The sequence below is a fragment of the Lagenorhynchus albirostris genome, chromosome 2 (genome assembly GCF_949774975.1).
Source record: "Lagenorhynchus albirostris chromosome 2, mLagAlb1.1, whole genome shotgun sequence".
Taxonomy (NCBI): domain Eukaryota; kingdom Metazoa; phylum Chordata; class Mammalia; order Artiodactyla; family Delphinidae; genus Lagenorhynchus; species Lagenorhynchus albirostris.
The window spans coordinates 99,437,723-99,463,003 of NC_083096.1; the positions used below are offsets into that span (position 1 = coordinate 99,437,723).

The 25,281-nt window shown below is 34.9% G+C and overlaps 1 protein-coding gene across 4 annotated transcripts in view; it reads right to left on the minus strand.

Annotated features, from left to right (window-relative positions):
- The window catches only part of SNX7 (sorting nexin 7), a 97,703-nt gene that overhangs the window by 14,404 nt on the left and 58,018 nt on the right, over positions 1 to 25,281 (minus strand). For 2 of the 4 annotated variants that reach the window (XM_060142463.1, XM_060142461.1), the window contains one exon: positions 5,460 to 5,612. The exons of 1 other annotated variant lie outside the window; for it this stretch is intronic. In XM_060142463.1, coding sequence (XP_059998446.1) covers positions 5,460 to 5,612 — 153 coding nt within the window. Of the gene's footprint in view, positions 1 to 5,459; positions 5,613 to 17,821; positions 17,891 to 25,281 lie in introns of those variants that run through there. One more of the 4 variants, XR_009539244.1, reaches the window with a different exon arrangement.

Here is a 25,281-nt window from a genome sequence, read left to right on the forward strand (position 1 = left end):
GTGTTTTAAATATTCACAAAAATTTTAAAAATGTTCCAAAGCATGTAGTGCACCACTTAATTTAAAACAAGCAACTCTTTTGCTAGAGTTCATTTTACCATTCCCCAATGTAATAAGGAATACATTTCTAAATAAGAACAACTATACTTGAAGAACTTCTAGGACATTCAATGCTTATCTACTACTTACTTTGTAGAAGAACTGCTATGATACCTATTTTTTAAATTTTCTCTACTTTTTAAATGGTCCATATATAACTGGACTTGGAATTTAGGAAAGCATTAGTTGTACTATGATTTGGCTTGATGGTGAATGCTTGTAATGATATTTTTTCTTCATTTATCTTAGAGAAAACGTCCTATACTATAATTGCTTTTCTGCTTCCTAGATGTCCATGTAGATACATATATTTTTATTATTCAGTAATGATAGAACCCTTCTATTAAGCCAGCTCATTACCATTCAAGTAAAAAAAAAACTAATTTAAATATTCTTCCATTAAAAAAAGTAATACATTGTAAAGCTGTATAAATCAAGTGAAAAATACATATACTTATTATTCTTCCCTAAGGGCAAGATTTAATTTTGAATTTGAATGTTGCTTAGCATAGGGTTTTGATGTTAATTGAATCTTAAATGAATGATTTTACATGAGGCAATTGACATTCTTAAATAAGACTGATAGCATTTGAAATGAAGCGACCTCTAACCTGGTTATTTCTTGAAATTCTTATCAAAAAAGACTTTAAGTCTAGTGTTCATAATTATTTTTAATACTATTATTTATGAGAGCAAAAAATTTACATAAGTGCTTAATTATTAGTAGTTCTCTTCACTAATAAAGGTATGTTAACATGATGTACTAGAAGATTATGTCGTTATATAGAGAAGTGTTTAAACAAATAAAAAATACAGAACTCAAAATAATACATATCCACTATAATCATCATGACACAAATAAGTAACATATGTTTTTATGTTGACACATTCGAAAAGAACCATGCAGAAATTTTTAAATATTTTTATCTGCATATAGCAAATTATTTTTCTATAATTGCATTTAAGTGTAGCCTTCTCTAGGAGATAAGGTTATGGGCAATCTTTATTTCCTCTTTATACATTTGGATACTTAGCTCTTGTCATTTTTTTGTTTTTCATGTGCATGTATTAATTTTCAAACCAGAAAATGAGGCTCTGAAACGACTTCCATACATTAACTAATAATTCTAAAATAAAATGTGCAAAGAAAATTTTATTATTTCAAGTATTACATTCACTTAACTACAAACAGTTTTACTTGGCAAAAATTAACATTATGCGATCTTTCCATGATTACGATATTAAAATTAAACTTTCAAAGGGTATATTCTTTCAGTTTATAATACCTACCAAGGATTACTTCCTTTCAAATCTCTTCACCATCATCATAATCATCAGCATCAGTATCATCAACAATTGAAACTTACACTCTTTTGTACCTACTAAAGAACAATTAGAAAATGTCCACGTACTTTATCCAGCATGTCATATTTTATGGTTTCAGCATCCCTTCACATTTTAGCAAGAAATAATTTTCTTTGGTTATCTGGATACCAAGATACTTTGAAATTATTCACCTATGTTCAACTGGATTTTTGTTTTATTGTTTCATTATTCTTGTTTTTACAAAAAGACTCAAATTTATTCTTAGTTATTGGTCATATAGAACAAAATTGGGAATAGCTTCATTTCACCTACTCAGAGTTTATTTGGAGATACCTGTTTTATATTCGGTGTCAACTGTCTCCAAGTAAATTCACACATCTAAGTATAATATTTCAATATGACAATAACTGGTTTCTGATACAGACCTATATCTCATATTTACAAACTGATTTTCCTCTTTCATTTTAATATTTAAATTTTAAGTTGTAAACAAACTGTGACCATTTTACTTCATAAAAGTCCAAAGGCAAATGTTTATACCCCATTTCTTCTATCACACTAGGAACAAGCCCCTTTGGTGATTTATTTTTACAAATGTTGATGAAAACAGAAGTATTTCCATAATAATATGATTAAATTAAAAAGGGACTGGAAAGATTTCATTTCCTTGTATATCTGAGATATTCTGAAGTTAACAGATAACAGCAGACTGTTGCTGTTTCAGGCCACACAGTTTGTGTGTTAGTTAGGAAGCCGTGATTATATAAGGGCCCCAATTTCCTGATTATGCTTGGACTGATGTGTCAAATCAGTTAAGACTTATTCACTTAGGAAAAAAAACAATAAATAACTGGAGCTGTAGGGATCTTGTGAAGTTATAATAAAGAAAACCAGAGATTCCTCCAAATATATACATCTAAGATGCAGTACACTTGATATAATTTTAGCAACATGTAGAAATATAATTCATTTGGAGGAAAGGGTGAAAAACATACTGATATAAACTGCTGTGAAGAACAAAGTTTGCAATATGGCAATATGGCACAGTGATGCTAATTTAACTATTTCTAATAAAACCGTATTTTGTATAAACTGAGTGCAACCTATGAGCGTGACAAAAATATGTATTTATGTGACAGGTATAGTCAAAACTCAAACATTTCATTTGGAGTTCAATGGAATTGCCATGAACATTTTCTCTTAAAAAAATAAAAAAGCAAACTTAGAAAAGTTTTGCAGACTTTATCATTGAAAGGAAAACATAGTAGGTGCATTTGTCACATGACTTTTATAACCTAATATACTTATGTTTTATAATCACAATCACTTATAGCATATTGTATATCTTAATTTTCAAGGCATTTTCTTAAAAATTATTTCAATTAATTGTCATAACACTACTATAAGGTCAGTGTGGACAGGTTCTATTGTAAAGGAGAGATAAAGTTATTTCTGTGGATTTAAAGAGTTAAGTGGTAAAAAAAAGCCTATGTTGATAAATGCGCTTTATCCAACAGAAATATTTTAAATCATTTCAAAATCTGAGATTTATGAGAAATTCCTTTTAGAGACTTGAATTTACTTAAGGTTGTTAATGTAGAATAAAAAAATAGGAGAGGTAGAAAATGATCTTTCCAATCCCACTTGCTATAAAGAAAATCACTTGAATCTGTCCACTAATCTCTAGCCCACTACCATGACACCTCTATGTCAGTTCACATCTCTGTCTTTGTTGCTACGTTTTCTAACTAGGCTCAATATGTTTAGTTTTGTTCCACTCTGACCCATATAGCCAGTGTGATCTTTCTAAAAGGCAAGTGCAATAGATATTGTCTCTTCCCTGCTGAAAAGTCTTCAATGGCATTCCCCATTTCCCTTAGAATGAAAAATAAAAGACAAAGCTTATAAGGCCCTCTTCAGCCTAATAGCGTTCAGGACATACTAATGTAAAATATGACATGTTGGCATATTAAGATGAATGAGTTTGAGAATATGGCAGAAGCAGAAAGGTCACTTTGACCTTCTTCCAACCCTTATCTCACGAAGCAGGTCATAAAACCCTCATACAAGAGGTGGCCTCCTTATGCCTAGAGGAAAAAAGAAGCATCTTTACCTCCAAAGGCAAAGGGACACTGAGAAGACTCCTAACAAAAAGGACTTGCTAAATTCCCTCCAGTTTATTTCACTTAACTCATACTCCTTAACCTACCCTATTTCTACATGACAGCCCACTCTTCATCAAACTTAGCGTAGAAATACTCAGATCTGTTTCTTCTGGTCTAGATTTGCTCATGAAGGCTCCTGTACCACAAAGAACTTACGTTAAATCAACATATATACATTTTTCCTGTTAATTTATCTTTGTCAGTTTCATTTTCAGACCCAGCCAGGAATTCTAAGAGGATTGAGGAAAATTTTTCCTTCTCTACAAGCCTCCTTTTTCAACTCAACATTACCTCCACTCCACCATCCTTCAAAGAGAACCTCAGTAATTTGAACATGTACTCTCTCACTTCTCGTCTTTTCTCTGCCTGGAACTCTCTTACTCACATCTGTATCTGGCTACCTCTCATTCATCATTCATTAAGGTCTCAGCTTAAACACATCCTCTGAGGAATCTTCCTCTTTCCCTGCAATGTCTTTCTATCCTGGAACTTATTATACTTTATTATCATAACATTTTATTTTAATTGACTGTTTCTCTTATTGACTGTAATTACATGAGAAAGGGACCGTGTTTGTCCTGCATACTGTGGTCTCTCCAGGGCCCAGCACAGTGTCTGGTGGTAGTAGGGGCTCAAGTAATTCTTGTTGAATGAAAATATCAGTATCAGTTAGATAATCTTGCAAAATATAAAATATTTTAGTTTAAAGTACCTTTAAACTAGCAAGCACTATAGACTACAAAGGATAAAATAATTCTCTTAATGTATCAATTTTGTATAGTCATTAATTCAGTCAGAGATAAGGTTAAAGATCTATGTTTAAAATATACCTTCCAGGAAAAGTATGTTCAGAATACGCTAGATGAATGGGAACTTCCCTGGTGGTCCAGTGGGTAAGACTCCGCACTCTCAGTGCAGGGGCCCCGTCATCGACCCCTGGTCGGGGAACTAGATTCCGTGTGTATGCTGCAACTGAGAGTCTGCATGCCACAACCAAGACCCAGCGCAGCCAAAATAAATAAGTAAATATTAAAAAAAAGAAAAGAAAAAGAAAAAGAATGAAGTTGTACCCCTACCTCATACTATATAAAAAAAAATTAACTCAAAATGGGTCAAATACCTCAATGTAAGAATTAAAACTATAAAACACTCAGAATATGCTAGATGAAGAAAGTGATAGCATAAAATTCATTTAAAATAATAACTACTTTGCGGAATTGTTAGTTGTTCAAAAAAGGTAATCATTTGAAAAGAAAAATGTTGACTAGGCTCTTTCCTGAATTAAAAAACAAACAAACAAAAAAAACAACTGAACTATAAACTAAACTGAACTAATGCTCCTTTTTTGATTTTTTGAATAGCTACAGAAGGCATGGTAGGGATGGCAGGGACATAACGTATAAGCCCTGAACTAATTTTCAAACCTTTGGTCCTTTCCTCATTTTGCAAACCCTTTTTAATACAAGAAAAAGAGAGGAAAAGGAAATAAGATAGGAGAATCATTAGGAAGCATGTGCAAGTGCTTTTGAAGAATTCAAATCCTTCCAAAACAAGAAACTGAGGGGAAAACAGACACAATAAAATGGTAGCATAATTCTTTCTCACATCAAGCTCAGCTCAAATTAGGTACTTGGGCATGCTGTGTAGGAAGGAAAACTTATCACCCTCCCTCCACATATACACATTTGTGTCAGTGGGTGGGTTCAGCGTTACTATATTAACTGGCAACTCCACTGGCACTGAGCCACCGAAGAGGCTTCTGAATGTGACACTTGGTTCCTGAACAGACTCTTTCAACACAAGACATATAGAAAGTAAGAGAGAGGATAACATTTTAAAAATGAAGCAATACCACATATCACTAATTACCTGTTCATAAGAGTGGATATTCTCCTCAGCCATATCTGTAAATGCTGACTTGATATCATTTTGCATGTTTTGTTTCCATCTTTCCCAATCTGCTTTCAAGGCATTATTAGCGCACTCCACTTTATCTTCCAGTTTTCCAATCTCTTCCGTAAGCTGAATTAGATCACAAAGAGATCAACTGATCTATGCATTCCTGCCACTAAGTGAATTCTTAAAGTCTAAGCTGAATATTATAAAAAACAGTTTAAGAAAAATACTTTTTTTGAAAAGTCACCAGTATTTATCCTGTATGCTAACTAGTTAAAGTAAAGAGAACACTGGATTCAGAGATGTCAAGTAGAGTTCTAAGGTCTGCCACCAATTAGCACTTGACTTTACCTAAATCTCTCTAATCTTGGGCTTCAGTTACACTATTTATAAAGCAAAGGAAATTGGACTACAAGTTATTCCAAAATTTTTTTGCAATAACTCTCTAATTACCACTGATTGTGATGAAATATTTATGTTAAAAGATATGGTTGGGGACTTCCCTGGTGGCACAGTTGTTGAGAGTCTGCCTGCCGATGCAGGGGACACGGGTTTGAGCCCTGGTCTGGGAAGATCCCACATGCCGCGGAGCAACTAGGCCCATGAGCCACAACTACTGAGCCTGCACGTCTGGAGCCTGTGCTCCGCAACAAGAGAGGCCACGATAACGAGCGGCCCGCGCACCGCGATGAAGAGTGGCCCCCGCTTGCCGCAACTGGAGAAAGCCCTCGCACAGAAATGAAGACCCAACACAGCCAAAAATAAATAAATAAATAATAATTAAAAATGAATATCTGCTTATAAAAAAAAAAGATATGGTTTCACATGTTCAGCTTCCCCTTCCTACTCCTCATTTTTCAGCTGTTTTTAGCAGAATGCTCAGTTAACTGACATGTTATAACATCCGTATAGATTATGTAGTCCAACCTGGAGGCCCAGGGGATTAACTTGTCACATTCCACTCAGCTGGTAACAGAGGCAGGTTTATGTCACAAGACACCTGACACCTAGTCCACGCTCCATTAGACAGGCTGAGTGTGACAGTCATACCTCCTTCCCAACTTACCCACCAACCTTTGAGCATGGAACCCATCAATTTATTGCTTTATATTTAGCACATTCATATTTATATAAATTTTTATATATTTATGCATATTTTATATACATAGATTTATTCATATAGTCAGCATACATTTATTTATTAAGTTCCTTCTCCATACCAGGCATTATTCTAGGACTTGGAGATTCAACAGTCAAGACAATAGACAAAAATCCTTGTTTTTACCGGAGCTGATATTCAACTGGGGAGAGATGAACCATAAGCAAGATAAATGAAATATGAACTATCATTTGATAATAAGTGTCAAAAAGAAAAACGAAGCAAAAAGGTAGATAGGGAGTATAAGAATGATGCAATTTTAGATAAGATGGCTGGGGAAAGCCTAAATAAGAAACTGTCATTTGAATAAATATCTGAAGTTGATGTGAGAGTGAACCATGGGGTTCTTAATCAGAAAAGCATTCCTGGCTGAGGAAGAAACAGGACAATGGCCTAGAGGTGGAAGCATGCCTGGATGGTCCAAGAAGAATAAGGAGACCAGCATGGCTCTAGCAGGTGGCAGAGTTAAAAAAGAGGGAAGCTCTTAGGAGATGAGGTCAGAGAAGCAGTGGGTGAGCAGATCTTACTGAGCCATGCAGTCCACGGTAAGGATCTTAGGTTTTATTGAGTGAGACCCAAAGCCAGAGAGATTCAAGCAGAAATGACACCACCTCTCCCATGTTTTAAAAGGGGCATATTATACATTACCACTATTCCTTGGCTCTGAGTATTTGAAAGAGGCTATCATTTAAGAAGGTCCCCATTACAGACATGCTAAAATGTGAAAATGTATGTCTTAGAATCAAAAAAATGTTATTTTACTTCCAATGCTTGTTTGAAATATTCTTTTTATTCATTTGTCAATATTTTGTTGTGAAATTTCACTGCTGACTTTATTTCATTGCAGCCATATTTGCTTTTGTTTCCCTAAGAATAGACATTTGGTATTATATAAATCTTTTATTACCTATGGGAGATCTATTTCAGTAGTAAGGTTGGTTTTCATGCTTTGTGTGTGGCGGGAAGATGTGTTTTTTTCACTTTCTTATTTTGTTTGTAAACTATCTCAGTGAGGCCATTTATTACTTTATGGGTATGTATGACTCTTTGGGGGTAATCATTTTGCTTAATCACAGAGAATTTGTCTAAAAGGATGTTAATGGGATTTCTCATGGTGGACTGCGGATGCTGGAGAATAAGCTAAGGTAAAATTTTACTGACAGGCCAAACTCAAACAGGATCCGGAGAAAGCTCAGGGGCCGGTTACAAAACCTCACTCCTCTGGGTTGTTGGATGGAATCTTGCCATTTTCACAGCCAGATGGAGATGATTAGAAAAGTGTCTTTTTTTATAGCTAGGATCAAGAGGTACCTACACCAACTGTAACTGCACTGTTTTTCTCCTCTGCTTAGGTTTTGCAGTCTAAAAGTGCCATGCACTGGAATGGAGTGGGATTACTGGCAAAGTTCTTTACTGAAAGTGGCTTCAGGAAACACAGTATCTAAATCATATATTCTATCTTCCTTCCCCTCCTGATGGAGCTTAAAATGGTGTTACTGCCGTAAGGGATTTAAACAAAGTCTTCCCCTTTTCAATCTGCAACTCCCTCTCCTAAAAGCCCTTGTTAGTGGTAGTCAGGATGGTTGGTGCTTCTGCTCTGGCCCAGAGCTACTGCATTCCTAAAGAAGTCCTGTCCTGTTCTCTGACTTCACTCCCACCTACAGAAAGAAGCTTTGTAGCCTGATCAGCATGGCACTGGGATTAAGATGACTAATGATAGGTTAGACTGATCGCAGACCCCACGTCTGTCTTTCACAAGCTGTGTGACACTGGGTAAGAGTACTTTTTGAAGCCCTAGTTTCTTCATCTGTAAAATGAATATAAAAATGACACTACCTATCTCGAAGGGATTTTTATTAAAAGTTGCCTGAGATAATGAACACATTCATTGATGTGCACAGTGCCTGACAATTTTTCTACTAAACTGTGTCTATTACTATCATCATTACCACCGTTACCACCAGTACCACCACCATTACCACCATCATCATCAGTTGGTGAAATGGAAACGGATTCCCTCTCCTCTTCCAGTATTTTGGTCTCTGGAAATATACCATTTCTTTGCCAGGGTCTAGGTCTTAATTTCTAGTGCTATTTCCTGATTTATTCTCACCAGTGTAGAAGAGGATACATATGTTCTAAATATACATGATCAATTCCTGTATATATATATATATATATATTGACCACTTTTTATTTCTTTGATGATTCCATCATTATTTTAGTTAGAAAAGGAAAAAAGAGACATTAGGTATTTCCTCACACTGAGTCATCTTCCCCTAATTTTGACTTGAAGAAACTCTAATTGATAATAAGCACAAAACACTTAATTCAAATTAGGAAGGATCTGGACTATTCTCTTTCCTACCAATTTACAAAGGCATATTATTAGATTTCCCTTCCCTTAGTTGACTGCACTTTTAGCAAGTTCTTTGGTACAAGGAACTGTGCATTTAGATGGTGCGATCCAGGCTCTCAACATAAACAATGAACAAAATTTCACCGAAGTGGGAGAGTAATGTGTTAGGCACCTGGAGGGCCAAAGAAGCCCCTCTAGTGCTTCAGCACCCCTCTAACCACAGAGCAGGTTTCAATAACTCTAAAAGTAGGGAATTATAGTTTCTACCGGAAAGCAGCATAGAAAAGACTGAGTTTAAAAGGATTAAAGCTTGAATCATTCATTTCACAAATACTGGAAACGACTTGGCCCTCTGTTGGTGGAAAAACTGAAGAAGGAAGCAATCCTTTTTGCCAGGAAAATGTTGTAATATCAGAATAAGTAATAAAAGATTATAATATAGTGAAAAATAAAGATTTAGATTTAACTGCAAGGCTAATGGGTAATCTCTAGCTTCAGTTATATTCAGCTAGAAATGAACCATACAATTAAGTGAAAACCATTAATACTAAGAGCTCAGGCAAACAAAAAAATATCCTTCTTCAATAGCGAGTACCTACTATAGCACCAGAAAAAGCAGCAATAATAATGACCACTTATTGTATTTCTGCCATGGGCCACTGTATTAAGCTATATACTTTACATATATTATTTCATTTAATCTGCATAATAATATTGCAAATTTGGTAATATTATCTTCCTTTTACAAGCTGGGAAACTGGGAGAAAGAAATAAAAGAGATCACACAGCTTTTTGTGGCATCATGGAGATGCAAGTGAAAATACATGCTCTTTCCATAGTGAGTGAATAGCCCCAAGCTAGCTTGCCTGTGGCTTTCAAGGTTAAACTGATTCAGCTCTTACCTTAAGGAGTTTGTTATCTTTTAGAATGCAGATATGCAAAAATAAAACAAAAACCAAAGGCTATAATACAAAGCAGAATGTGATATATATCATAATGGAGGAAAAAAATTAAAGTAGTATATAGAAAGATACAGCATGGAGGATTAATTCCAACTTTGGTAGGGGACATTCCAAGTGTTAATTTGCTAGGCAGTGAGTGGGGAAGAAGACACCTGGATGAGGGTATGGCATAAATAAAACCACAGTGATGTTATGCTATAGAGGGTGACAAAACAATGGATAAGAGATAGGTTTGGAGGCTGGAGGTGGGCAAGAAGAAACATGGGAAATGCAGCTGGACAGGCTGATTGAAGATTGACCACTAGAGGGTGTAAATGCTATTGAGCATGAAATGGATTCTGTAGGAAAAGGTAAGCTACCGAAAGTTTTTGACCAGGGCTGAAGTATACTTCAGATAGATTCCTGAGTCAGAGATATGCAAGGATGCTTAAAAGAGAAAGGGAGGAGGAGGGGAAGAAAGGAAACCAATTAACCTGCACTGGGACTATGGAGACAGCAATAAAAATGATGAGGATTTGATTCATTCCCACTCACTCATCCTGCAGCATTCACTCAGCATCCATCTAGTCTCTGTTAGGAACTAAGATGAAGGGTGAAAAAATAGACCTTGCCCTCAAGGACTCATGCCTAAGGGGAGAAATAAAAAAAAAAACCAACTGGATACAGAAAATGTGAAATGCAGTTCATGTGAAGCAAATAGGGTGTACAGTCCTAGAAGCATGTTTACTTTGAAGTTTCTAAAAATCGAAGGTGGTCTGTCAAGGTTGGTACCTAGAGTGTGAGTAGGGGAATAGCAAAAGAGGAAAGAGAGGCAGCTGCCAGGTACTAAAGGGATTTCCCTGGGGGGTGTTTGGATTTTCAAACCAGGACCAGGAAAGCAGCAGTAACAATGAGATTCCTGATACAGGGGATACTGAGAGGAGGAGATCCTGAGACACAGAATCAGTAGGGGCTGGCAACTGACTAAGTATGGGTGGGCACTGGAAGAAAAGATAAGATTATCTGATATTTTTAACTGGATAGCATTCACTGGAAGAACAGGTGGGGTAGGGTGAGATAGGAAATGAAGGCCTAATGCCAACAGTAATAGTCTTGCAGGGTGAGGTATACATCAAACAACTTTTGGAGGTCAGCCTTGTGACATGTTTCACTAAAAATTCTTACTATAACTCTTACAAAGTGAAAAAAAAAAGTACTCATCCCTGAGAAGGAACAGGGTCATGGAGAAAAAAAATAAAGGAAATAACAATGAAAAAAAGAGAAAAATATGATCATGCTAAAAATAGTCCACCATTAACATCAACATATTAAATGTTAAAGTAATATTTAATTACTATGCTTCATTATTTCTCATCCATGAAAAGTACAGTCTAGGAGGTGGGTGTCAGATCAAAGAATAAAAGATGCATGAGGTTCATGTCATATCCCATCAACTTAGATATATCCTAGATTCAGCTGAAGGGTGCCCCTTCCTTTACTTGTTAGATTGAGCTTGTTTTGTTTCTTTGATTCAGTTCAAGATGATCTAGAGAATGGTCTGACGGCTAAAGGGCCAAGAACTGACATACTGGTTCTGTCCACGTCAGTTATAGCTCTGAACCCTGGTTATATCATGTTATGAATGTTTGTCACAGGTCATGTGGGAAAGTGGGTAAAATAATTTGGATGAATCCACGCAGATCATTCATTACTGCTAGGAAATAAAGCCTACATTCTAATGAAATAGCCCTGTGGACCATTTCTACGATTATAGACCATTACACTATTTTTAACAGTTACTCAATTTTTGAAGTACATGTCTGCTAAGACAACCACAGGTGCACTGAATCGCTCAAACCCATTTAACCACCTTGGAGGTTTTCCTCCTTATTCCCTCAGAGCTGACTTTACAAAGCGAAACCAATCCAGAAACCCTATAACATTTTAATAATTTTTATTAAAATAGGCCTTTTATAGATTTTAATTTTCTATGACTTTTATACATTTAAATTTGCAAGAACATATTTTCCCATAAGTACAACCATCAGAAATAGATGGATTTTTATAGAAAAGTTAGATAAATCCATGCAAATACAGTTTATTTATTACCTTTCTTTAAGCAAATGATTAAAATATAAAATTTTTTTTCACAGATAATTCATATTTTATTAACAATAAAAAAGATATAAGTGATAGAACATTTTAGAATCCCATAATAAAGACAAGTTTTTTCCTTTGTGACAAAATGTTGTCTTGGAAATTATATCAGAAACATCTATTTATTTGCAAATAAAATATTACAGATGTGAACCTTATAATCACAAAGTTAGGGTAGCAAATAAAATAGGGTAGCGAATAAAATATGAAAAATATTTTAAAATATTTTTAAAAAGAACATACTCCACAAATATACATCTCCAAAAATATTTTATAATAAATAAAGTTTGGAGACAAAAATGGGATTACCTGTATACTCATAAACTATTTAAGAGGTAAATACAATGTATCTAGAGTACGTATATTTGATCTAACACTAAACATTAAAAAATAATCGGGCTTTTCTTAGAGATTAAAGTGTGCTTAAAGATGATTAGGTAGGCCTTTTGCTCTTAAGATTTAAGGTTGATCTTTTGATGCTATTTCTCTCGATATATTTTCAATACAGAGGCAAGAACTTTTACATTTACTAATAGAGACAAGAATTATTCCACTGGATTTGCTTGGCTATACTATGTCCTCCTGCAAATGGACTCTGAGCGCTTATCTGGACTTTCTGGCAGAGAAGTGCAGGTATTTAGGCATTACTTTAGAATAGCTTTAGATTTGGCAAGGACTATGAAAGACAGCAATTAACTTTTGGAGGGATGGCACAAGATATGGGTAACTACCTAGCCAGTCAGATGAGTGCAATCACCTTTACTACTAAGGAGGAGATGACAAACAGCCCGATTTCCTTTACATTCTTGCTGGATAGCCTTCTGATTACCTTTGATTTCTTTGTCTCTAACGTTATCAAGAATGGTCTGATAGTAAGAAAAAGAGGAATTTACAAGAGGTGTCTCGAAGCTATGGTGAGGGATAGAGTTAGGAAAAGGAGCTGTGTTTGTGCATGTATGTTGCACATTCTTAACATCTGCCTGCTCACCAGCAATGCTGAGTCCCTACTATGATCAGGTCCTGAGCTGCATGTCACACGTGGCATCTCATTTAACTTTCTTCGTAACTCTTAGAGGTAGATTTCTTCCCCCGCATCTAGCTGGTCCAAGTCTTACAAAGTAGACTTTGCACGTGATGAACGTGGGTCCATGTAACAGTGCACTTTCAACATCCTTCCACCAGCTCTCAATTATGCTTTTCTTCTCTTGAATTATTTGGCAAACTCAATCTAAGTTGATTTTTTTAAAAAAATATTTCCTGCCCCCCCACTTTAATTTTATTTATTTGTGCTCCTTAAACCTCTATTCTCCTCCAAAATACAGTTTCTTATTACCTTCAATAAGGTGAAAGAACAAATAAATTGAGAATAAAAGTAAACATTCATTCAACAAATCTTTAAGTGCTTACTGTGTCCCAGGCATTAGCCCAGGAACATGACCAAGAGCACAGGGGTGAATACGAGAGGGAAGGTCCCTGTTGCTGGGAGCTTACAACATAGTAGGGGTTTCAGATCCACACTGCATTGGGCATTCCCTCTATGTCACCTTACCAACTACCTTAGAGTCTATCAATGAGCTTGTTCTTTTTGCATAAAAAAAGGAAGTACCTCCCAACGTAAATTTTAAGAAATCCAGAACATCTAGATTCAAAAATTTCCCCAGAAAAGGAAATGTATCTTTATATCTAATAAATATCCTTACTGCATCTTTCTCAGTTGCCTTATGGTATTAATAAGTTGTATTTACCCCCTCTTCTCTTTTTTCCATGAATTTTAAAAATTTCATAATCACACACATTTATAGGACAGTGATCTAGAGCCTGCGCTCTGAAATCCATGGGTGATAATCTTGACCGTGTTGACCTTAGCTAACTAAATTCAGTTCGGTGATAGGCTGCCGTTTCCTCATCTGTAGAATGAGGAAAAAGAAAGTACCTACTTCACAGGATTGTTTCTGAACAACATGTTAGCAAAGTGCCTGGGACTTAAGCATTTAATACATGTTAGGGTTAGAGTGGCACTCCAGAGTGATTATGGAAGGACAATTGTTAGGGTCTCGGAAATGTCCTGACTGAATCTGCCAGCTCACTCACTTCTACTATGTTAGGGAATACTTACTGAGGACATGCATATAAAAGGAACAGCCATAGGGGAAACAAAGAGACATTAATAGCTCAGAAAGCTCCCCAAATGCTCCAATATGCCTGAGAGTATTGGTGGCTGAATGGACAATGTGGCCATGCCAAAAAGTCTATGTAAGGCCATTCCAATCAGGCTCTCCTCCAAATCAGATGGGCAAGGCCAAGAAGTCCAGAAATTACCTCCATTTTGAGGAACTAGGTTACCACATTACGTCAATAAATTATTCCACTCTAATACAAGAAATATTAGTATCTTGCTAATTTATGGAATGATAAAACCCTAAGACAAACAATGCAGATGGATCTTCCCACACTGATTCTGAAAGTTCCTTAAAATATACTTCCTAGTAACCAAAAAAACCTGTCCAGCAACTTAAGAAGACCCCCTATACTTCCAAACATTCTCTTATGCCTTTAGTTTTTCTTATTTACCAGAGATCAGTTTTTACAAAACATATTAGTTCCTTCAAGAACTATTTGTTGAGCACGTACTATGTGCCAAGACTACCACGCTAGACACGGTGCCCCTATGTGAAATATTTTCCTTCTTTTCTCACTCAATTTTTGGCACACTGATGTCATAGAGGTACATCTTTACTTAAATCAGAAAGTCCTCCTAATTCTGATAGTTTCATGATGAGACCAGTGCAGAATGACTTAATGTGTGTTTCTTAAATTGGGATTTCTATATCCACATCAATACTCAGTGATAACATAAAGGATTGCCAATGTCATAAATAAATGTGGCATAATCTTGTCATAGATATTTTATGGAGATCAGAGAAAAATATTTTTAAATTAACATAAACATAAATATATTATGGAGTAGTGATATTCATATGAAACTTTAAAACAGGACACATTAATGAAATTTTGATCTTGCACTCGCCACGAATGGGTCTCTCAGACTACTGAGGTATACATTCCAACTTTCCTATACCAAAGAAAGTAAACTCTTTTCACAAAAATGTTTGAACTACACACTGCATTACAATGTGTTAGAAGGAAATCTGCTTGACTGCTGAACTACGTATTTAATAAAGATTAATACACTTTGGCATGATAATTCTAGGTGAGTTAATTGCCATGATTACCAAGTTTTATCAAAGTATCATTTATAAAAATTACAGATTGAGAAAGCAGCTTCCCCATAGTCTATTTCTCCAGGAATAGCTGCCAGGATGATAGAAGGAAAGTCAAACTTTTTTCAACGACTTTGATCTATCACTGCTAAACAGCAGTCTAGGGAAAATTTCACTTACCTCTCTAAGAAAGAACCACCGTCTCTGACTATTTAATCATCCCCATCCTTCATCACTTATCCCTGACATTATAATCTACAACTAGTGGCAAGTAAGCACCCCTTTTCCTCACCCTATGACTGTCTCTATTTACAAGTACAGCAGTAAGTTCATGTGGGCAGCATGATTAAAATTTAGAGTCTCTCCAATATCATGACTGAGCTCCTAACATCTGAAGAACTTACAAGCGTCTGCTCCTAATGCATTATTGGAAGAGTTATTTTCCTAATGAATGATAGCAATCTCACACAAATTAGTCTAGCATGTAGAATTTATAAGGATAGCATGACCTGGATACAAAAACTGACATTTCTGGTACAAGCAATGGTAATTACAAATCACTCTCCCCCTGCCCCCAGCTTTATCGAGGTATAATTGACAAAGAAAAAAAAATTGTATATGTTTGAAATATACAACATGATGACAAATCATTCTTATTCAGAAATATAAACACAAAAGTCCTAAAAGTTGAGATAGCCAAATCCAGCAAGGGCCAAGTTGAATTTATCCCAGGGATCCAAGGATGGCTAAAATGAGAAAATCTCTCAGTGTAAATCACCACATTAAGTGAATGATGAAGAAAAATCATACACTTACAATGAGTCGGTACAGGAATCCACACAATAAATTTGAACACCCACTTATGAATCAACTTCTCATCACGTAGGAGTAAATAAAAACTGCCTTAACCTGATTAAAATATATATACTTTAAAACGTTTAGCAAACATCAATACTAATGGAAAAAATCCTGAAAGCATTTACTTTAGCATCAGGGATAATACAAGGATGTCCCATCACTAATAACTTTACAATGCATTTTTTAGCCAGCTCAATAAGAAATGAAAAAATAAATACAAGGTATAAAGATTGAATAAATGAGACAAAACTATCAATATATACCCATAAGGTTTTCTACATAGAAAATGCCAAAGAATGTACAAAGAAATTATTAAAACTAAAAATAATTTAGAAGATTGCTGGATATAAGATACATATGCTAAAGTGAATTATATTTCTATACTCTGGCTCAAAAAAAGTTAGAAAATAAAACATTTTAAATATATAATTTATGATAAATACAAACAAAACATAAGGTACTTAGGAATAAATTTATGGAAAGATATAGAAGACTGTTTTGGAAAAAAACATTTTAAAACTTATTGAGAGATATCAAAGAAGACAAATAAATGGTGAGGTTTCTAAAAATTATTCCGTTTTAAATCTTGTAGCTAGTTCTCTTTCTTTTAATTTCAGTTTAAGTACCAGTTCCTCAGATAGTCCTTTTCAGACAGCATTTATGTTCAAAGTAGGTACTTTTTCACTACTCTCTCCATCTCAGTCCACTGTTCATCTCCTTAATATTCATTAGAACAATTATTTTTTGTATGTTTATGTACTTTCCTGTTAGAATATAAGTTCTAACATGGGCCATGTGTCTACCTTTTGGCCACTATATCCTCAGTACTTACTATGTAGAAATGTGATAAATATTTGTAGAATAAATGAATGATTTCAGAAAAGTAAAATATTAGTAATGAATCTAGGCTTGTTTTACTACTGCCTTTCCAAGGATTGTTTTACCACACTTTGAAATATCACAGAAACTTACAAGCTGCCTGTACCTAAACCTAAAGGTATATATCACCAAAATTTTTGAGCAAAACAATACAATTTGAGGATAACAGCTGTTCTTACTTAAAAATATCTTCATTGTTTTCTTTTTAAAATGGCTTCTCTATTATTGCCTTTTATGGAAATAATTAACCATTCAATCTATTTATTCAAGTGCTAAAACTTTCTCTTCATAATCAGAAAAGCTGAGAAATTATCATTTTAAAAGTTCTTGAAAATAATATACCTAAATAAAAAGATTTAGATTGCCACTCCATCATAAGACAATAGAAAATTCAAAAATTCAATTCTAATCTGACAGCTACTTCTTCTTAACAAGTATTAATTAAATTGCAGGGGAGAGAGAAGAGGGCTCTTAACAATAAAATTACATTATTTTCTGATTTGTGAGAGGGGTAAGATGTGTCTGAAAAATTAGATGCTTGATTGTACAATGCTGCTCAGGCATCCATGTGATTACTACATGTGAATGCCTTTTTTATATACTTTACAATACATACTTTTCTTAAAAAGTAGAAACCTCTCTTCCTGAAATCCACTGCCAATTTTGTTATCCAAATGTAGCTTGTTCAGTAAAGCACAATGTATTTTCTAAAAATGACAAATTAAGTCATAAAACACCCACAAATATAGCTGATACATCACCTTTCAAGTCAGTACCTCCAACACCATTAACGTCCTTCGAATAAGGAATAATCATAATTTTCTTTGACACTGGAAGCAACAGAAAGCCAATTATTTAAACAGTCCCATTTTAGGAAATGTAGTGATCCCTTTTGCATCCTTTGTACAACAGAGGCACAGTAAAAATATATAGGATAGAAGAGGATTCATTTTTTCCAGGTGCTTCCATGAGTCCGATTAATATAAACCTTTTAAAAAGGAATGATGTGGCTCCTAAGAAAAAAAATTTTTTAATCAAGGTCTTTTAACTCTTTCGATATAATTTCCTATATTTGTTTCTGAAGAACATAATCCAAGCCTAGAAAAGCTATATGCTGTACTATCATTAGGTTTTAATAAAGTTATAAAAATTATTTCAAAGCCAAATCTAAACATTTATTTTACAGACCTTCACAGGCCATACAATTTTCTGCCATTAAATATTTTTATTCACTATTTAACCAAACAATACCTCTAATATTATCTCATTTAATTCTCACTATACACCTATAACGTAAATATTGTTTTACTAACAAGAAAAAGGAATGCTTACTGAGGTTTAAGTTACTTTTTTGTAACTTTTTTCCAGAATCCAGATTCTCTAATTTGTGATCCAACCCCACCATATTACACAATTCCATAATGCAGCCCATGAACCTCAAGACATATATAAGACAGCTCACAGGCTGCATGAAGGAACCCCCATTTAACTCTTTTTAATTGACATAAAACATTATACTAGTTTCAAGCGTACAACAAAGTTATTTGATATAGTATATATGGAGAAATGATCACCATAATATGTCTAGTTAACATCCATCACCACACAGTTACAAATATTTTTTTCTTGTGATGAGAACTATTGAACTTTTCAGATCTACTCTCTTAGCAACTCTCAAATATACAATACAGTGTTATGAACTACAGTCACCACCCTATACATTACAATCCCGTCACTTATTTTATAACTGAGAGTTTGTACCCTTTGATCACCTTATATTTAATTCTCATATAATGTTTTTAACTTATATGCATAGTTTATAATACAGATAAAATATATGAGTAAAGTAGTGCAAGTAGATAATTTGTAAATTTAAAATGTACACGTACTGGGAGGTGTGCCCAAAAGTATTTAGGTGATGGAGTACGTTATCAAAAAGTCTGGTGACTGAAATGTTATCTTTGCTGAAGTACTGTGTACATCAGACTTTTAATCAAGTGATTTCGCTTGATGTTTTTTCAGACATTCATCTCTTTTCTATCTGAATCCCTACCAAAGCTAAAACCTTCAATAGATATGGTCTTTCCTCTTTGACTCAATCAACCAAACTACCATACATAAAAAATACAGCTGTTAAAGTTGCAGCATATTCTAAAACAGAGCTAGCCAAAGAACTTTCTGGAATGAGAGAAATGTTCAACTTTGGAGTGCCCAAAATAGTAGCAATAGCCGCATGTGCCTTTGAAATGTGCTGGACCAACTGAAGAACTGAAGTTTTCCTTGTATTTAATTTAAATTAATTCATATTTAAATGTAACTAGCCACATGTGGTTAGTGGGTACAATACTGAATAGCAAAGCTCTAGAGAGCTGTGATCAATATAACTGGAATAGCATATGTACTCAAGTATATAAATTTTAGGGCTTCCCCCCCAAAAAAATATCCTTTAGTAAACCTGCTTTTACATGGTTTCCCAGAAATCCTCTAATATTAATGAATATTTTCTCAATTACTTCATTCTAAAGACATGACGGTATTTTAGAATATTATCTTGAAACAAATTCAATATTTGGTACTTTTGGATATATATAGTAGTTTACTAATAGAATTCGCTTAGTTTAGTATTTTTTTTAAGGGAGACAACACACTAATTATTTTTAGGAAATAACTTCATAATTCAAGTGTTTATTATCATTACAAATAAGTATTTTAAAATTTACTTTTAAAAGCACTGCAAATCGACAAATAAGAAGGATAAGTGGGGGTAGACAAGTTCCACCCCATATAAAACATATTTTAAAACATCCATTACTGAAACAGTACAGTTCTGCTGCTTAATTAATAGGTCAATCAAGGGAACATACAGAAAGCCTTAAAACAGTTGCATGTGACCACAAAAACTGAGTATACTTCAAAGGTAGCGTTGCAAAGTATTGGGGAAAACATGACTACTCAATAGATAGCTTTGGCACAGCAGGATAGTTACCTGAAAAAATATATAGTTGAACCCACACCTCACATTTATAAACAGAATTAATTCCAAATGGCTCAAAGATTCAAATGTAAATAAGAAAACCCCAAAAGTTAATAAAAGAAGTGTGATACAATTCTTTTGTCATCCTAACTTGTACTTGAAAGTAAAATCCTTTAGAAAAAGATAGATAAATCTGACTTTATAAAAACTAAACTTTTCTGTACAGGAAAGATCACTATAAAGAAAATTAAAATACAGTACAAATGACAAAAAGGACTAATTTTTCAAACAAGAATTTCTTAAAAATCAGGAAAGATCAAGAATAGGTAAAATCTAATGAGCAAAAACCAGACAATTACAAAAAAAGAAAGACAAATTTTACTTAAACATAAAAAATGCTTAACCTTGTTCATCATAAGAAAAATAAAAATTAAAACTACAAAGGGATACTATCTTCACTTAACGGATGGCAACGATTCTACAGTTTGATAACACTGACAAGGCTGGGGTGGAGGGTACAGGAGTAAACAAGCAATCAAACATGTTGGTGAGACTGTAAATAGCTCTCCCAGCGGAAAGTAATTTGGTGGTAGTTCTAATAACATCAACAATAACATCAGCTAATTCTTTTAGCTTTTCCTTTGTACCAGGCACTATTCTAAGCATTTATGTGTTACACATTTAGCCCTATGAGCTAGGTACTATTATTTCTTCTAGTCTACAAACTGTGAAACTTGACCAAGGTTGCACAATTAATAATGAGCTATCAAAACTGAATAGTCTCTGGTTTAGCAATTTCAATTCTAGGTATTTATTCTACAGATCTACTGGTACATTCACAAAATAATACACGTACAAGGTTATTCACTGAAGCGTTGTTTATAGTAGCAAAAGGTTAGAAATAAATGTTCACCAGTTGGAGTCAGATTAAATAAATTCTGGTACATCCATACATCAGAAGACCATGTAGCTGTAAAAGACCACTAACTGGAAGGATCACCAAGATATGTTATTATATGAATAAAGCAAACTATAGAAAACTTCACAGCATATTACTACATTCACTAAAAAGTAAAATCAGAATGTATATTTGAATTTGTGGTACATCCATAAAGAAAGCTGGAAGGCTACAAAGGTAACTAACAACAGTACGTACTTGTAAAGTGGGTGGTGGGAATTGGGAAGATAGGATATGGGGATGAGAAGGAGACTTTTCATTAAATGTGTGTTTTAAAATTTATGAATTTTGAATCATGTGAATACATTACATATTTAAATAAATCATTTTGGGTGTTTTTTAAAGCAACATGCTCATTGCTTACATTAGAGATCAAGAAATATATTTTTGGGGACAAATGAAATGTTGACATTCCTAATGTTCTATAAATGAGCACTGGTGGCTGGAGATAACACTTGAAGGGACATATCACATAGGGACTAAAAATGAGGCACAGACACAGAGACTCTGAGCTCCTTTTTCCTGGTTGTTGAACTGTATGAGTATATAACCTCTTCCAATGAAAAGAGAGTCAGATTACTCAAAAGAAGTGTTGAAGATGCATGTGCGAGTGCAAAAGGTGATATTTCTACATTAATATATTATTTAATGTGTATATTAAAGAACCATATATTCATATATGTGTATGATCTTAAATGTGCATGAGTAAGTTAATCTAAATATCATAACTAAAAATTTGACGCTGGACAAAAACCTTGTTTTTTGGTGTGGAATCTTCTTTGGGAAACTTGTGTCAAGGTGTCCTTACATTTGCATTTCTACATGTGACAGTGATGACCACACCTGGCATATGTGCATGCGCCTTTCATATCCTCATTAATGGAACATGCAGGACGTGTCCAGCATTTTCCTGGTGTGAGGGTCTGTGACAGATCTTTTAATGCATTAAAGATTTGTTCTGAATGCATTTCTTTGTCCTTTCTCTTATTCATTTTAGATTAAAAGCTTCTGTATCAGAGGGTGCCAGCAGCAACAGAACCTGCCTCCTGGGAAGCACAGAACCTCTGCAAGTTTGTAGTTTATTTTGAAAATGCACCTGGTGCTCACCAGGTGCATTTTCAAAAAATTCTTCCCCTCTTCCCCAGCCACACAGCTACTGAGAACTACTGACACACATCATGCCTCCTTAATTCATTTCACATTTTCTTTTTTACTGAGAGATAAGCAAGGCAGGTCAATTTACTCTAAAATTCATACTATTAAAACTGCCAGTTCACTGTCACAGAGTATTTCAAATCACCAATAATGTTCTGTGGCAGGAATGGCAAAAAGAGTTTATCACGCGTGCCAACTCTAACTGATCGGTATCAGTCATATGAAGCACGTTGATATGTATCTTTTCAGATGTCACCCTAGAATACAGTTTTTAAGTTACTGGCACAATTTCTGGAGTCCTGCTTCGACAATCTCTACGTGTGCAATATTGAGCCAGTAACTTTTATTTCTCTGTACCTCAGTTTTCACATTCGTAAAATGAAGAAAATTATAGTACCTACCTCACTGTATTGTGTGAGACTTAAATGAGACAATACATGTAGAGCATTTAGAACTCTGCCTGGCACATGGTAAGTGCTTAAAGAATGTTAGCTGTTATTATTATCATCATCATCAGTTTTAGCATAACATACTGATCTGGTTAAAACAAAATTCTATATAGTCATTCCTTGAAAGAAGGCAAAAAGAATTTCAACTTTCCCAGATCACAACTCTACATGTTCTAAAGTGTTTCCAAGTTGCAATTCCCAATTTACTGTGAGTTCTAAATATATATATATTTGGAAGTGATTGAAAAAAAAAACACTAAATTCTTAAAATTCCTTTTTTGTTTTGATCTTAGTAGAATATAATTGTTATTTATCTTCGAAGTCTCACACCCTTCTAGACTTCAAACCCACCTATCAGGTAAAGAAAAAAAGGGTAAGAGACCAGGGAGTATAGTGCCAGGTTATAGTTCTGGTTCTACTATTTAACTAACTGTATAACTGTGGACAAATCACTTAACCTTTCTTATCAAAATCTCCACTACTACCACCTTAGTTTATGCCATCATCATCTCCTTCCTACTGCACTGGACTCAACAGTCTTTTTGTTTCCCATGCAGGAAACAGAGTGAGCACTTGAAAACAACTGTCAGTTCTTCCTTTTCCCTTTCTCTTCTTGAACAATTCAGTCCTAAAGCTTATTTGGTAATGCAGAGCAAGGCTGGTGTCCATTCTGGTGGAGGAAGGAAGGCAAAGTCATGGTGGCCCAGAGCAGGATACGAAGGCATTAGCAAGATGATGAGGTCTTCCCTGCAAAGAGTGGTCCAGAATGGGAAGTAACAGCACAAGCAGGGTGAGAAGGGTGTGTATTGCGTGTGGGTAGCATGGGGGAGCTGAGGCTAGCACGGAAAACAGACTCCTAGAGTGGTAAAGAGGATGCTCTTGCATGGGTGTGGTCCAGTGCAGGGTGTGGAAACTTGAGTGGGGTGAGGAGTATCTCCACTTAGGAAAGAGCTAAGAGCTCTTGAGCTATGCAAGATTGTTTGCAAACAGGGAATCAATCAAATAAATAGATATGTAAAGGATAATGGGAGCCTGTTTCTCACTGTCAGAAAGAGAACCACAAATATTGAAAGAAAGAAAACTAGAATGAACCCTCATGATATTGGACTTAAGTTGGAGGCATTGGTATGAAATTGTTATTTTTAATATTTATAAACAGACAAATCAATATAGATATAAAAATGTGTGATTATACATTATATTCCTATCTATATATCCATAGATATGTTTCCTATTTATGTCCACTCAGATCTTGGAATAATGTTACCTAAATAGCAATGAACATATCTAATGCCAAGATACTATATTCTAAACATAATTTTTTCCACTAAAACTAACCAGGGCTTGTTAGGAAAATGACTGATTCCGGGGCTGGAGCAAGAAAAGTACAAGAAGAGCCTAGAAAGTCTTGTTGTACCAGAAGGAAGTAAAGAATGATGGGAACATGTTAAAAGGAGGGAAAAAAAGACAGCTTGAAGATGGTCCTATTAGCCAAATTGGAGGCAATTTGTGTATCAAAATACATAGTGATAGTAATGGACTAAAACCCACTGACTAAAATAGAAAAGGTAAATTCTGGATGCACTAAATGCCTAAATGTGAAAAATATAACTATTACAAAAAACCATAAAACACTTTCTTTATGTCATAAAGATACTGTATCAGAGTTTCAATCAGAGAAGCAAAGCATTAGGAGATAAACACACACACACACACACACACACACACACACACACACACACACACACACACATCAATTTAAAGTTTAGGGCTTCCCTGGTGGCGCAGTGGTTGAGAGTCCGCCTGCCGATGCAGGGGACACGGGTTTGTGGCCCGGTCCGGGAAGATCCCACATGCCGCGGAGCAGCTGGGCCCGTGAGCCATGGCTGCTGAGCCTGCGCGTCCGGAGCCTGTGCTCCGCAACAGGGGAGGCTACAACAGTGAGAGGCCCGCGTACCGCAAATAAATAAATAAATAAATAAAGTTTAAAGTAAGGTAAGGAGTAATATAATTATAGTCTCAGCGTAGCTCCCCACAAAATGTTTTTTAATTACAAAGGGAAAGGAGTGATTTTACAGTGGAGAAGCTTGGCAGACATCACCTTAATCGAGTGAGATCAAAGAGTATATCGTTAATGGGACAAATAAAAATCATGTGCTATCTAACAGGTAGATTGCAGCATCACTTGAGTAATATTCCTGTCAAAGATTGACAGTTTAAATCCAATCATAAGGAAGTATCAAACAAGTTAATATTGGAGGTATTCTACACAATACCTGGCCTGCAATCTTCAGTGTAATGGTCATAAAAGTCAAGGAAAGATGAAAAACTATTCTAGACTGAAGGAGACATCTAACCATTGTCAAGAACATTACAGAACACTGGCAAAATCATTCAGGGGTCTGTGTGTTAGATACTAGTATTGTTTCAATGATAACTGATTGATACTGATAGTTGTATTATGGTTATATGGGAGAATGTCCTTGTTTGTAGGAAACATACACCTTTAAGGGGTCATGAGCATAAGGTTTGCAGTTTACTTTCCAATGGTTCAAGGAAAAAAAAAGATTTTTAAGTTGTACTTGCAACTTTTCTATAGATTTGTCACTTCAAGATTAAAAAAAAAAAATTTTAAGCCTGTAATACACCAAATCAGAATTCTTCCCTGCTTGAACTCTTCAGTAG